Raw genomic sequence first — 16,799 nt, 5'->3', positions numbered from 1 at the left:
ACAGACAAAATTTGATTTGTGGTTTGTACAACTAAAGGTGTTGTGTGTGATTGTAACCAGACAGTGAAACGAGTGGGAAGGTGTTGTGAAACTAGACAGGAGCAGAGAGCTGGAAAAAAGGGAGGGGACCGTTTCCAAGAAAGTCAGATAGCAGACACACAAAGTGTTTTAATGCAGCTGCTGCTTGTCCATGCAAGTACCTACCTCTGCTCCCCTCCGATGCTGGGTGATGGCGGATGATAGAGGGATGGAGAAGAAATGGAGAAATTGAAAGAACAGAAAGAATGATAATAGAAATAAATTAATACAAATGAAATTAATGAAATGGAAAATGGGATTATTTGATGATAAACATGACATTATGAGGCAGAAGGATGAAACATGGAATAGTTAAAACATAACTTGTTTGTTGTTAAATGAAAAATTCAGTAAAGTGGGTGTGTTTGGTCATGTGGGGGGAAAAGGAGGCCTAAGCCCTCAAATGGAATGAATGCTGATTTCCGTTGCAAGTTACAACAGTGGCCTATTTATGTTGGAGTTTCAAAACAAGCTGTCCAACCTTTGACGTGCTCCTCCCCTGCCTGCAGAGAGAAGGTAACCAACACTGTGACCACCAGGGTTCACTGTCTACACACCGAAAAGTCCTCTACCTTTTAGAAAGTGGCATGTTTGCATCGTGGTTGACAGTCCAATAGCCAAATAGATGTCTGACAGCGCCGTGTTATGCACAGGTTTACATAAGTTAATAAAATACCACATTCTGCACATGACATATTCAGTGGCCATATCTAGGAGACTTTTCAGCAGCTTTTTGCTCTGTATCTAACTGCATCTAGTCGTCTATCTTCACTATATCCATCACCAGCCCTCGATCACTTTGTTCTGAAGAGGCTGCTGCACATGACAGATGGGTGTTAAAACTACAAAATGCCCTCTCACAGACAAATGAAAACTTTTCTAGGTGAAAATCGTTAGCGCACATGGCTGACAGACCCTCATCCTGGGCCCTCTGCGCTGTCTGGGGAGACAAAGTGCTTAACATACCTCAGGGTTTACATAATCTTTACATCAGCCCAACCCCTCAGGGGATCCCTTGTTAATTGATAGCCATGCATCTGGTATCTGTGATCAACTTGCAACATTCATAGTTTTTAAATCTGATCAAGTGTAGTTTGTAGGAATCAGCTAGACAATAGATTTCCATTCTGCAGCTCGTCAGACTTCCCACTCAGTTCCGCACAATAAAAGAAAATGACTGAGCAGGGGAAACCACTCAGTGGGCCTTCAAGGCTCTACATGGCCAGCCATTGTTTGCCCCTAAACCAACCATTAAACCATTAAACCAGTTTAACACCAGTTTAACCTCAGAGTAGCACACTTGAAACTCAGAGTTAACACCTTCCCTGCCAAACATGTGCATAGTATGACAAATTTTGCAAATCTTAATAAAGTCTATGATACGTAATTTTAAAAAAAGGACTGCAAAGAACATCTGACCTGCCATAAAGAAAGCCTGCAGCAGGGATTATCTACTAACAAATTAATTTGAGGTCTATTCTGACTTTCTGACACATTGTTTGCTCATATTACATATGCTATTTTCATTGAAGACACAATGACACAAGTTAAATTAGTGTGAATCATTATGTAATCTCCTTGCATCAATGCAAGCTATTTATTTTAGGCCCGGCATGAACGCAGGTAGCCGCCCTGACCCAAGATTCTGTGCAGCACATGTGCTACCGTCAGCCTTAACCACCACGGGCTCCGGGCCGAGACCAGAATTTGCCTTTTAAGAGGGAGCAAAGTGAGTCCAGATGTCTCTGAATCACCCTCCACAATTCACAATGAACGCTTTAGAGAAACAAGGGGGGGTAACTCCAGCATGTTGTCATACATTAGTAGCCTAATACGGTAGAACTGCACATTCATGGAAAGGAAAACACTCTTTGTACTTATTTTCTTCCCTCTTGTTCCATTTGTAAAAAGATGAATGGCTCAGTGTCTGTGGGAGTGAATATACAAACAATGTGGAAGCAGTTAAGTGTCAAGAGGCTGTAAATGTGCTGCTGCCAATGGGAAAAGTGGCACAAGCATGGCTATTTTTACTGCCCTGTTGGAGAGAGTATATTGTGTTGAGAGGTCATTTTTCACCCCTAATGAGGAACTCCTGAGTGAGGAGTGCGGCCTGTTTGACTTTACCCTCATCCTGACCTGCATGCCTCCTAAAATGTGTGATGCATTGGATGCTTCTGAGGCCTTGGTTTGAGAATAAAGTGTGAGTGGACGAGTGCTGATGGATGTTTCACACAGACTCTACGCTGACGACAGACTAGTGTTCTGGTAAACCTTCCCCATTGTCGTGCAACGCTGACAACCAAGAGTGAAACAGTAGGCGCCTAGCTAATGTAGGTTTATGTGAGTAAGGGGCAGGGGGTGCTGGTCATAATTTATGAAGAGACACAATGCACAGGTGAGGGATGGATGAGATTTTAGACATTGGTGGACTCATGGTCTCTCAATGTAATCCACAAAGCCAAATGACATTCTGAGACAATTCTGTTGTTACAGCTTGCACACACAAAATCAATGTTGTACTGTGCTTTCAACTCAAAACTCCTAAATCTAAATGTTATCCCGTGTAATCATTGTTTTGATAGTTATCCAGAGCAATAAACATTAAGAGCACATCTAAACTCTTGCCAACATAAACAGAAATCAAGACCAACTATTTGCAACTGTAATCATTCATTCTAAATTTAGAGATCAATCACCTCTCAAAATCTCACCACATTTATTGAATGCTCAAAATAGTATTCTGTGGTTGAAGACTTATTATTAGGGTTTGGACCACAAGCTGGGAAATGGACTTTTTGATATCCCCTGTGCTTGTTGTGTGAGAGCAGTTAACCACATCGTTATGTTGGAAAAAAGCTAAATTTGTCCAAATTCATTGTTCAAGCTCCAATTGATTCTGCACAAGTGTGCTTTGTTCGTAAGAGAGTTCATCTGGAACATGACAGTGAGGGCATGTGTGGGCAGGAATGAGTGCATAGATATGTCTTCTGAGTCCAATAAGACGGAGTGAAAGTTAAGGATGGGTCCTTACCTTCATCAAGTGCTTGTTCACCCATTTTGTGAAGGTCTTTTTCTGTACTCGATCTCGTTCATCTGCAAGACAGAGAAACCACAGATGTGAGAGGTGCTTACCTTGTTAGAGATGAGTTTTGTCCAATTAAGAACAGAAAAATCAGCTAGTGGCACGTTTAAAATAACAGCATATGATTGATGCATTCTTTTACATCAAGTTTCCGTTTCAAGTTTCATTCACTTTATATAAAAGCAGCAAACAAAAGAGGAAATCCCCAAGATACCAGACGTGTGTGCAGGACATGCGGAATTTATCACCGGGTGTAAAAACACATCTCGACTTGTACGCGCCTGCATCTGAGTCAGACTGCATCAAATAAGGCTCACTGACGGCAGATGCAGCCCTACTGTCTGGGAAATGTAACATTTACAAGGTGGCGTCTCACTCTAACACAGCTGCCACCATGTGCTCTTGGACAGAAGAATAAAGGATATCACGCCAAAGGCAACATGTAGTGTCAAAACACTCTGCAAGACGTGGCATAACTATTAGAGAGTGCAATTTTCCAACAAGAAACAACAAGATCTTGGCTAGGGACACACCTACTAAGACAACAAACCCACATACCTGCTGTTATGTGCCCCTATTAGAGTTCATGGCAAAAACCACAAGGTGTGTCATTGAAACATTTATCATAAGCACAGTGGAGGGATCAGAGTGTTTCTCGCTCCCTGATGGGAAATGATCTAAAGGCTGTGGTCTGATGAGCATGTTGTAATTCAAGTCTTTTCTTTAATGTGGAACTCACCTTCGACGACTCACACAGCATTCACATTGCACTAGAGTGAACTCAAGACAACAAGGCCGTCTATCTTATCAGTTTAAGGGTAGTGATCCAACTGTCTACTAGTGACACGCCCAGCAATGAAACGCAAAGGGCACAAATTCAACTTTAACATTAAATCCGCGCCCAGAGGCTACGTGTTTTCTTGGGAGGGTGTCAGCGACGACTTCCTCAAATGTGTTATGGAGGTTTGTTTCCATGGAAACCTCATATAGAGACCACCAGACTTTTAACCTCCTTATTTATCATTTAAACCAATAGGGGCTGCGCCTCATGACGTAACCTCTGTGTGGCTCGGTTTCCTGTCGAGGGGGCAAAATGTCACACAGTGTGAAGAGACTTGTGACGCACACACACACACACACACACACACACACACACACACACACACACACACAGGGCAACAGGTCAACAGGTCAATAACCCTGGGATGAAAGCTCCCATGGGAGCTGCACCCTGACCTGTGAGTCTCTGCATTCACATCATATTACTCAATACTGTTTGAAGTACTGCAACTCTTTGTGGACTCATTGGCACACCATTCACAGGTGAATGGTGTGCGAGTGGATAGGGGCTGCATGAACGACCAAGTATCAGATGTCATCCAGACACAAAGAGCTTTCAGTGAGGTGTGGTGTTGATGATCCAAAACAGCACGGAAGTTCATAGCAGACAAAATATTGTAACTAAGTGCATTTACTTAAGTACAGTACTTAAGTTTGAAACTTATACTTCACTAAACTCCAGGGGCAATGTTTATACTGACTTATTTACATTCCTTTGATAATGCAACTATGGTTTCAAGTTAATTTGATGATTACAATTTTAAGAGCAAAACAAAGACTGTATAGAATATGATGTTGACGATATAATCGACCTGACAAGTATATTCGTGCAGATACGCTATTTTAATGCTAAAAAATATCCAACAGCAATTACTATCCAATCATGTGATCAATAATGACACTTTTCTGAGACATTTTTCTACACAATGAGTACTTTTACTTTACTTGGGGTACATTTAATCTTTTGAATGAACGCAGAATATATTATTTCTACGTAATCTAATTTCTAATTTAACTTAGTAAAGGATCTGAATATTTGGAAGAACTGTAAAATGTCATCAGTTTGAAGCATTCAAGGGGAAAAACAGAAAATGATGATCGAATTGGGAAAAATAAGGAAGAAAATCTAACACATCATTCATCCAACATAGGTTTCACCACAAAACACATGCATGTCACATAACAAAAATGTGTGCATGTGCTTTGCTGCCCAATTCACTGAGAGGAAGCAGCTGATGCATTAGATACAAGTCTAGTATCCTGCTTTAAGTGGCTGTGTGGGGGAAACACTGGACACTCCAATCAGGATAACCACATCCGTCATTTTAAATACGTCAGATTGCTCCAGATCATGTAACAACAGTCAAAGTACCTGTACCATGAAAGAAGCCATTGACAGCTGAGCTTACTAATGTTGAAAAACCAAACCTTATTCAACAAGCTAACCAATAAAGCTTCAACAGCAACTTCGTCAGGCTCTTGCAGACAAAAGCCTACAACCTGAACATTGTCCAATGCTGAAATTACATTAAATGCTTCCTGGAACATTTAATTCCTGCCCGGCAGCTTCTCACACACATGGAAACACATAGATCCAGATTAAGGTTTGCAATTAAGCTGTTTTCCATTAACTGCCACCATACTGGTACCTTTCCTGCCGTCTGTAGCCTTCAGCATCCCTTGGAAATAACCATCGTCAGAGTGCTTCCTCTCCCTGCCCACGCTGTCAGAGGAGAAATTCCTGTACCTCTGCTGCGGAGAGGTCATTGTCACTGATTGTCAGCACACACAATAATAATCCCGATGATAAAATCTCCTTGGTGGTTTTCCCCCTTGATAGGAACTTCTGTTTTTTCGCGTCTATATCTTTCCCACTGGCCCTCAGCTTGTTCCAGAGTGTGCAGTCCTGTGGCAACAACGCAGCCCGTCACAAACCCTCTCCCTCCTTCTCTCCTCTCAACCTCCTCACTCCCCCTTTGGGTTCGGCTCTGCCCTTCTCTTTCCTCCTTAAGTTGTTTTTTTCTTTCCGGCTTACTCTATTCCTCTCATGGCAAATGGTGCCTGTGGGCTACGAAGTCTGGGCCTGTCCTTGTGTGTGTGATGTGCGAGTGTGTGTTTAGTGGTGCTAGTGTGCAGAGGACATGGTGGGTAGGGCTCTAAACACACCCCTTCCTCCAGCAGTCTCAGGCGAGGTAGAGGAGGGAAAGGCGTGGATGGATGAGGTGTGGTAACTTGCAGGGACGATCACTTAATCACCTCATTTGCGCAAGAAAATACACACGCGCTCTGAGTCACTGGGGATATAAAAAAATCATAAAAGTTGGTGCTGATAACTTATTATACTTTATATGGAACAGATAGGATTTAAATGAATAATTTACAATACACACACAAGTAACAGATACCCAACTAGTCTAAAAAGATGAACGGTTTCTCAGTCACACACGAATACATCTCGTGGTTAATCATTATTTGTTCCCAGCATTCCTCAGACATTTCTCATTAAGAATCACTGATCGACAAGAAAAAGTGGAAGGATGGGGATAAGATAGTTGTGGCTTTAGATTCCAGACAGTGATGTATGGCCTCATCTAGTCCATCACTGAATTACTGAGAAATACAGCCGCTTGTAAATAAATGTTTGACTGCATTTGTGCATGTAAAGATCGACGAGTCTAATTAATCATTTAGAAGGTATATTTCCTGTGGTGAATCAATGCTAATTCTGTCTCGTCAATGTTGCACCTAAGTTTCTCATGTCTGATAACAAACTCTATTGTTCTGTTAGGTCTCGTCTCTTAGACTCTTGATGATATTTGACCTGATGTGACCATAATCGTTTCTCAGCCTTACAACACATTTCCTGCTTTTTGATATTTAATAAAAAATAAAAGAACACAGTATGCCTCACTTGTGAACCAGAGCATTTTGCCAGGAAGGCACAGAAAGTGTTTTATTATGAGGTATAATTTGAGCAGTTTTGAGGATTATTACTTTTGCTTCACTAGAAAATTCAAAGCAAACACACACAGAAATGCAGTTTAGCAATGAAGTCACATCTAATCTACATGACAAGCAGAATTTCTTTTTTGGCATCAGCTAAATTTCTGCTAAAGCAATCCTACGCATGTTTTGCTAAACAGCAGTAACTGGCAATTACCTTTAAAAATGTAAATGCTAAGGTGTAGCATAAAGTTAGCATGAATAGAAAACAATCATGCAGCGAGTAAAGTAAGGTCACCAATATATTCAAAACTAATATTAATGAGCCTTCATCACCGACTAGTCATACTAGAACAAATATGGCCAGTTGCAATATTCATGAGTGTATTAAATGAAGGAATGGTGAATTCCATTGCTTATAAATGCAACTATTCTTTTGTAAGAGGGACATTTTGCTATTTTCTATTTTAAAAGTTAAATGTTCTTGCTGCACATGCAAGTCCTGTATCGTCCATAATGGCCCCCCATCTATCTAGTACATGTACTGTATGTCCTATGTCCTCTACTAAATCCTTCCCCTCGAGCCCCGAGGTGACTATATACGCCATGGGCCCCACCCTGACTGACATCACTTTATCAGGCATCTAAAACCACTTTATCTTCCACAGTTTTGAAAACGACCTGTATGAACATGAAGGTACTGGATGTGTCAGTGTAAGTCTGTCGGTGTGTGAAAAGGTGTGTGTGTGTGTGTGTGTGTGTGTGTGTGTGTGTGTGTGTGTGTGTGCTGACTCATTTAAGCCACGTTAGCACATTTTCAGACACACCTTTCTAGTTCCATTAACTGTCTAGGCAAGCAAAGGAATTAAGGAGTGGTGTGTGGTTAGATTAGATGTTGATTAAAAAAGGAAAAGGAATCGTACAGGTTACAAAATTTACTGTAAAATACAGACTGAAACAATACATGTAATTTTCAACAGTGAACGGTAAATTAGAGGCTCATTTCTTAATGTAGAATTTAATAGAATCGAACTGAAAATGTTTGGTTTTCAAGGTTATCTGAGATGACAACAGGAGGAGGTAACTGGAGGAGGGAACTGAGAACTCGGTGACGTTCGGTGGCAGTTGAACATTGACCGACACCCACAGTGCTTGAGCTAGATTCCTAAACCTCGTGGGACACACGAGCAGGAAACCCAGATGGGATCCAGAAAGTGTGGAACATCTTAGTCATGAGATCTTTCCTCCAAAAAGGAGGCATATCATTAAGGTCTCAACATGCTTATTACTCTGCTCCCGCATCTGGCTTCATCCAAACCAGATGGAACACTTGGGAGGAGAAAGAGTGTGGTGAAAATATGAGGAGATAGTATTTTCTTTCTAAATGAGAAGTTTGGGGCTTGACTCTATGACGAAAGTGACAGGGAAGTTGGGTTTCTCCCTCACACATTAATGTTGCACTATCAATTTTTGTTGTGTCTCGAATTGGATACTGTGTAGCGCATGAATTCGGACAGGGTGGGATTGTCCCAAATCAAACACACCCCTTGTTCACTCAATGAAATAACAATCCTAACATGTGACTTGTCGCCCGCCAAAATATTACTGGCTGCTTTGCTGACTTAGAAGTGAGTTTTACTTTCGCGCGTGTGCCCATCAGGCTTGGACATTACGCCACCATCTGCTCCATTGACAGATCATCCGCTCTTTCCTCTAGAACTCATCAAACCTTAAACCTCCTTCCCTCATTGGAAATTCGAAAACACATTGGTGCCCATGACTATGCTACCAATATGCCGACCGTTGAGGGTTAGAAGCGTGGAAAATCCTTTGGAATATTTTGAAGGCGCCTACTGGGTCGTTACTTGTCAGCATGAATGTACTCATGCAGTCGAGGATGAGGAGTGAGTCACAGCATATGACTTTGATACAATGGACTGACTTTACAGGCTTTCATTCTGATGTAGCATTTTTTGGCACTGTTTTTCCATTTGTTAAGCCAACATTTGGTCCAAAATAAGATCAACATCTATTGGATGGATTTGCATGAAATTTGGTAGAATTATTCATTGTCCTTAGACGATGAGTTATACTGACTTTGTTGTTCCTCTAGCGCCATCATACTGCTTTGGCTTTGAGTAAAGAAATCTCAAACACTATTGGATTGAATCACCATCAAATATGTATTAGATCTTCATCTTGCCCTTAGAATGGCTTGTAATGACTTTGGTGATCCTTCATTTTCATCTAGTGCCATCTTCTGGTAAAAAATTGTAAGACAAAACACAAATAATAGTATTACCATCAGCTTCAGTGCTACTAATCAATTGATAAAAAGCCGACATGCAAAACTAAGGCAAACATTGCTATACCAGGTGAACATTAACATGCTTGCATTGTCACTGTGAGCATGCTAGCATTTAACATTATGCATATATACTGTCTTGCAGAGTCACTAGCATGGCTGCAGGCACCTGGTTATGTTGCCAAACTCTGTTATTGTGAAAATGGTTTGGTGTAATTATCATAAACAAGTCTGTCCACTGACATCATGGGTTTGTTCTACCGCCTTCCCGCGCCTGTGGTCCTGAAAACCACATCCCAGTGAATACAACTGTATCAGAAAGTTTATCCAAACTCCTTCACATAATCTGCTCTTTCACATGGATCTGACAGAGAGTCCATTTATTTTTAACTTTATCCTTTTCTATCAATCTGGTAATCATAAACAAAAGTTACATAAAGGACCCTATGGTGTGTATAGGCCTCTAATGAATAGTGGCAATTGCAGTAATTTAGGATAACAACCACCTACATTTAAGGATTATGTGGACTCCAAAAAAAAAGACAAACAAATTCGAGGAGAAAAGAATTCGGAGAGTCATTATGGTTTTTCAAATTGCTCAACTGCAAAGCAAATACAAGGGTTTGGATAGTGGGAGGACAGCAAACACCTTTCATTGTGGAGGATAAAGGCCTGCAGAAGGGATTTGCTCTCCCAGATTAGGTAACATCTCCTCTACTACCATTTTACTCATCCCTCTCTTCTTGACCCCCCTGCTCTGTCTTTGTCATTTGCGGTTAACCAACATTTCTGGCAGCCCCACCCAACAAGAGAAAGGAATGTTGATAAAACTAGGAGCAGCCTAAACACACCCAAGATTATCACCTTGGTTGTTCTGTGAAGAGGAGGAGGGATGAGAGGGGGGAGGAATAGAGGCAGCGAAAGGTAGCTGCCACCTGAATCACACACAGAAGTGTAGTCGCTGTGTTTTGCAGAGGTATCCTCACAGCATGACTGGGTTGGGATTCATAAAGATCAAAAGAGCTGTGATGCTCCCTGCATGACTCAAACAGTCTGGCATGTGGCACCATATTTAAAACATGTTTAAACCATGTTGTTGAATGTGACCTGAATGAATAATTTAATAGAGTAATCACCTTAGGCTTTGTCTACACTACTGTGGATATTTTCTTCTCCATTTAAAAACTAAAATGATGTCCACACAACCTTTACAAAATATCTCTGTCCACAAAAGAACACAAAAACAAGTATGCAGGGGCCAGTATGTGGCCATAAAGTCTACATCAACACAATGCAAAGACGCGTGGTTCAATGATGCAAAATGTAGCTGTAAATTTGAACCAAATATTGAGAAACAGGTACATAGCCACCAGTTTTGTTGTTTCTGGTACATGCTCATCACACAAAGGAGAAGTGGGCATGAGTGAAGTAAGCTGCGACGTCATAGATTCCAAGATGCTTTGGAGGGCATTTTTAAAATCAGTGTTTGGGACTTAAAACACTGTTTGTGTTTGGATGAGAGGCCCAAACAAAGAAGAAAAAGTTTGTTTTGTAAAATATCCGCATTAGTGGGGACAGGCTGTTGGACACAGACACAGAAGAATACACTGTCAAAGGCAGCTTGTTTTTCAGTCAAGACAATCTAATGAGTTTACTAAAGTTACGTTGTTTTGATATAATTGTGTTGAATTAGCTGTGAAGTGTGTTCAATAAACCAGGTATCATGCACTGTGTTTCTAATCCTGTTCTTTAAAGGGAACGATAACATGTAACTTTAAGTGACTGTATATTTGACGTTTGGATGATTTTATGGTCTTTTAATATGCTAACTGATTAACAATAAAGAATGTTATAAAATTAAGAAATAATCAGTCTGAATTCATGTATGAGATACACACAAGTTATAAGTTCATCAGGCTGACACACAGGAGGTTCTTAGTGTCCGTTCTAATCACAGGGATGTTTGTCATAACTCCACCATGACTCACAGTCCAGTCATCATCCGCTCTGATCTCCAGCCCGACAGCCGACTTCAGATGAAGTCTTCAAAATTAGACCCAACGATGGAGCTGCGAACCCAATTTAACTCAGACTCAACAAGCCTGTGGATTAGCCACAGCAGCTGAGTCTTAATATAGCTCCCTGCTGAGCTGCAGACGCCTCTGTGGAAAGCCTCACATCTGGGGATTGTGGCCATTACGGACGTTTTATCTGGTGAATTCTAATGTAACAGGGTTTTGGGGGGGGAAGTAGGAGAGGAAGGTGAAGTCTGAATGGCACAGAGGAGGACATTTAAAACAGCATGTGGCGCCCTCTGCAGGTCAGAGGAACAAAACACTTGCAGATCAACGCTGAGGTAACCGACCGAAGTTAGTGTGTGCGATTGCAAAGTAGTAATATGATCTTTGCCTGAAATTAGAGCTGACGTTGTTTTTCAATGTGGTTCACTACAGATGCCGGAATAACGAGTAAGTCAGAAAAAGTGGTGAGTGGCAGAGTTTTGAATTAACATCCTAAAAATGGCCTTTTCACGGCTGTAAATCTAAAACGGTCAAAACCGTGGCTTTGGATGTGATTCAAACTTTTCCTCTGCCTTGTTTCCTACATCCACACAGTGACTCTCTTCTACTTTTCCCAACTGCTTATTGCTGTGCTGTTTTGTCTACTATGGACTATCACTTCTTAGTAGAACCCAGCTCTTCTAATGTCAGGTGGGATTGGCTCCAGCCCCCCATCCCCTGACCCTAAAAGAATAAGCGGTATAGCTAATGGAAGGTTATTCAGCTATAGAGTAAGTATCAGGTGATTAATTAGTCATAAATCAGAGCTAAATTGTTATGGAAAAACTTGTGGACTATTACTTGAAATATTTGTCTCCATAAGTAAGCCTGGATCACATAGTGGGTCTTTTATTTCCCTTGTGATCGATGAAGCCATTATTATGACATGTGGTTTTTCCATATGCTATCTCAGCCTCGGCAGTTTCCAAACACCCGCGTAAATGTGGAAAAAAAGGGAAGTTGAGAGACGTTTCTATGGCAGCCAACGATTACAAACACACAACCCCATGTGCTGACGTATAGGCTACTGTAGCTGAGATTTACTCATGGCTGTATTTTTAGACACGGAGGTGGAGGAGTCTCCGATGACTGACCGATATGACGTGGAAAGGAAAACACCTTCCTCCACCCACCATACTCTACCACTTCTCTAAGTGAAGGCAAAGCAGTTCAATAATTTAGTCAGTAGATGGGGCCAGAGCACAGCCACACCCCACTGCCTCCCAGATGAATATTCTTTGACACTGTCCTGCTTCATAAATTAAAAATGTTAGGGTTGGAAAACAAAGACTTTCAAAAAAATTATAATATAAAACAGGAAATTATAAATGATCATATTTATTATCTATAATAGCTTCATGGGCATGTTATGAAATCTGAACTGATCTGACAAAGGGATTTAACTGGAATATAACAATGAAATATCCAAAACTATTAAAAGCAAAATGACAAGTAAACTAAGCCCTGGTTAATTGGAAACATTTTCCCTAAACAAACACCAACAAAAACATATTCACAAACTTTAGTTAATAATACACTATTCATTTGCATAAAGTAGCAGGATTTTATCATAAGACAGGTGTGCCAAGGTACCTGTGGATGATCATATAACATTTGCATTGCGTGAGGTTGTTGTTTTACTGTGGGATTTATTGCAGCAGCAGCAGCAGCTGGAGGCGAATCTCTGTTCATCTCTTTACGTTAAAAAATGTTCCGCGCAGTCTGTAATTAAACAGGTTGTGAAATGCACAGATGTTATAATGGTGACTACATACTATCTGAGAAGAGATAAAAGTACCTAAGAGGTATAATTATAAAATAGACAAAATTCGTATATGTACTTTTTATCTATCTACTGAATGTAAAGTTAGTCACATTACATAAAAAGTGCAGTAAGTGCAGAATCTTTATCATTAAAATATTAATACAAAATATTTAACAAATACTCACTTTAAAATTCATTTATAAAAAAAAAAAAAAGAATGTTCTTTATTCCATTAAATTATAATGGATTGAAAACTAAATTTGGATTAAATAGATGCAATAAAACTAAAGAAATAAAATATATTAAGGGGGAAAAAAGCAGCATGTTATGGAGTAACGCAAATCTGAATATGAATATTATAGGATTGCAGGATTTAACCAGTGGATAAAAACTATAAAATAACTTGCACAAAGAGAAGTGAAATCTAAAACTATTAACCTTTGTTTTTCTGTAGGCCTGATTCTGGTAGTAACAACCATGTGGTTCCACCAAGCTGAAAACACCACACACCAATAAACTACTTGAACTTCCTCCCCACCCACAGTCCATAGGTCCACTCTCTGCCCTCACCTGCACAACACATCGTACTGTACAGAAGCAAGCTCCTTTCTCTCCATACGAGCTCATCTCGTGCAGATATTTCCCTTGCTTGGGGTTCAACAATGCAGCCATTACATTTCTGGTGGAGACGTGCACAAAAAAGAAACGGGAGCCATTTTATGACAGGTGAAAGTCAGAGAGTTGCCCTGCCCCACTCACTTATGGACAAAACAAAAGATAACAGACTGGTAATTCCACATTATTGTCATGTCATCTTTGCCTCTTGTTTGGCTCATCAACATCTAACTATTTTCTCCAGTTACACTTTTTATGATTTGTTTTCCTCTCAGGTCAAGGACTGGACATCAAGTGATGCAAAATATTGTACTTTCATAATGTTTGTAAGAACTGCCCCGCCCTTAAGTCCCTTATTTATCAGAGTCTGACATTTGTCCGAAGTCAGTGTCATTATTTTAGTTTATGCACACACAGGCTGTTTGTTGTGTGCACATTGTGCTCTCTGAAGATGCGTCACATACTCATCAGCTGCATCACTTGTTTGAACAGTAAAAAACAACAAACAATAAACCATAACTGTGTAATGATTGTATGTTGGTTCAAAGTAAGCAGTTCACTCCAGCACACACCCACACACACACACACACACACACACACACACACACACACACACACACACACACACACACACACACACACACACACACACACACACACACACACACACACACACACACACACACAATCGACTGAGCAGCGGTAGGGTGTGGCAGGTTAGTGCAGGGCACAGCTGAACTGTTCCCAGGTCACATTTAAAGGGGAAAGTGACCTGAGTTCTCTTCTTACAGGACAACGACCTCTAACATCTAGACTGAACAGGAAGCTCTCTGATGTCCCACACGCTGCACTGGTCACAATCACTAACACAGCAGCATCTTTCATTCACCTGCTCGCAGTCTTTTAATAACAAATATTGTTTTTTTTTACCATGAGTAGAAACAATGGTTAGATGTAACAAGTTGGCAATTTTTATCATTTCAAAATTTGTTAAAAACTGTGGGGAAAAAATGACTAATAGTACTCTTGAAGGGGAAGGACATGCCTTATTACTGGTGTGTGGCATGAAAAAAACAATGTTTGTCTTTTTTATCCTTATAAAAAAAAAAACATTAAAAAAAAAACCCATTAAGCATTAAAAAAAACCACACAAGAATATAACTTTTTGTCAAGTCTATCATTAAATAAACAACAAAAGTATGTGTCATTAAACCAATGATCAAATACCTGAAGTGACAAAACCAACCAAGGACCACTTCTACATCACATATAATTTAATCATCTTTTTCATTTCATTCATTCATCCATTAAGAAGTTGCATTGTTTCATAAATTCAATATAAGGTGTACAAACAACAATTGTTCACTGTTGGGATTGTGTTACCTTTCGACAGAGTCAGGCAAGCTGCTTCCACGTTTACTGGTGTGGTGCCACGCCTTACTACGCTAAGCTGCTAGCTCCAGCTTCATTATCATCGTAGAGAGTTGGGATATTTGTTTCCAACAATAACTGAGCAGAGGTGACAGATGTGACCTCTACAGACGAGAAGCTTGACTCACAGTCTGAAAAAACTATCACATGATAAATGACTCAAGAAACATGTAACTGGAATCGTATTTGATTATGAACAGATGTTTTCTATAGTACACAAACTCTATATACCTATATACAAAGGCCCCAGTTATAAACTGACGCTGACATCAGCATCTTTAGGTAAACTGCTGAGGTCACTGTTTACTCGATGAACTACTGATTGCTGATAAATCTATAATGGGGGTCATGAGGGGTTTGAATACACTCCGTTTCCCTGGTTACACTCCTGCTCATATATATGAATCAGGTCTAGAAGATTCTGTATGTGCTGCATGTGGGTTGGTCTCACTCACTGGAGTTTTTTCCCTATTCCCACAGAACAGAAGAGCTGTGTCCAAAAGTCTGGTTGAGTTCCTCTGAGGCAGGAGTTCATTGTTTGTACTATGACTCATGCCTACTGCTGCACCAGTGGCAGTCTCAGTGGTGCAGGCAATTGAGGCTGCGCACATACACTCATGGAAAAAATACACACGCACACACACCACACACACTTGTGTACAGTATGTGGAAGCTGGATTTCTCCGCAGTGGGATTCTGGCTGTGGCCGTTTCCAGGAAGTTTGCTGGCTTTTCCACAAACCAGTCCAAAGCCGCAGCCAGAAACCGAACCACCGCTGCCCACACAGCTCCGTGAGGGCCTGACAACCATCTCTAAAGGAGCCCTATGCTTGGCAGCATGTATGATTAAGTGACACTCGTGGCCTTAGCATGTCAAACAGGATGTTGTGGAGAAAAGCTGGTGTGAGAGCTTTATTTAGCTAAAAGAGACACATGTTGCCTGTGCCTGAGAATAACAGCGAGGAAAATTCTTCACCGACCAATTAAGCACAGCAAAATGTTACTTCCCAGTGCTTTATAACATTAAACATGAATCTTTTGTGTGATTAGCTGTTGCTGTGACGACTGCAGTGTGACTTTGAAAATCTGCAACACTATATCTTGCCTGGCCCCTGGATGGTAGACATGCCATCTTTCACAGTCTGAGAAAGGGAAAACAAACACAGATGTAAGGTCAAAGTTCAGAGGGAGAATGCCGACTGATGGGCCTCGTGTGTGACACTCAGTATTTACAGTTCGACTCGGCCACGCCCCCTTTCCTCATGACCTTTCAGGCGACCTCGTTTCCACAGGGTCGGGAGAGAATGTTAACTTCCATGTTACCACGAGTCTCAATCTGAGCTCACAGTGCTCGGACGTGGAAAAGATCCCAGCGGTGCAGTATCTGTTCTCAGTGCTGTAATAGATGATAGCGCAAGCTGAGGACTTAGTGAGTGCATAGAGGACAGAGCTGTCATCATGCAGAATGGACACCAATGGACAAGGGGACAGTTAAGACCAGAAATCCCCCATGAAGAGCACAGATGAGCAGGGACGCCAGCTGCCGCCCCTTTAACTCGACAGCATCTCGGACAATAAAAGCAGACGGACCATTACGACGTCAGTGTTGAGTAAACATCAACTCAGGAGCTGTTACAGCAGTCAGATATCAGTCATTAGAGGACAGAGTCATATGACTTAT

The 16,799-nt window shown here is 40.9% G+C and overlaps 1 protein-coding gene across 21 annotated transcripts in view; it reads right to left on the bottom strand.

Annotated features, from left to right (window-relative positions):
- The window catches only part of LOC118114347 (plectin), a 116,783-nt gene that overhangs the window by 36,049 nt on the left and 63,935 nt on the right, over positions 1 to 16,799 (bottom strand). For 9 of the 21 annotated variants that reach the window (XM_035164771.2, XM_035164775.2, XM_035164776.2 and 6 more), the window contains exons 2-3: positions 3,110 to 3,171; positions 205 to 222 (exon numbers count right to left, since the gene is read on the bottom strand). In XM_035164771.2, the coding sequence (XP_035020662.2) occupies positions 205 to 222; positions 3,110 to 3,171 (80 nt within the window). Of the gene's footprint in view, positions 1 to 204; positions 223 to 3,109; positions 3,172 to 5,649; positions 6,233 to 16,799 lie in introns of those variants that run through there. The other 12 variants (XM_035164773.2, XM_035164777.2, XM_035164779.2 and 9 more) reach the window with 4 other exon arrangements.

Source organism: Hippoglossus stenolepis, chromosome 8, assembly GCF_022539355.2.
Source record: "Hippoglossus stenolepis isolate QCI-W04-F060 chromosome 8, HSTE1.2, whole genome shotgun sequence".
Taxonomy (NCBI): domain Eukaryota; kingdom Metazoa; phylum Chordata; class Actinopteri; order Pleuronectiformes; family Pleuronectidae; genus Hippoglossus; species Hippoglossus stenolepis.
The sequence above is the reverse complement of the archived record's forward strand: the minus strand, read 5'-3'. Positions and strand labels throughout refer to the sequence as shown.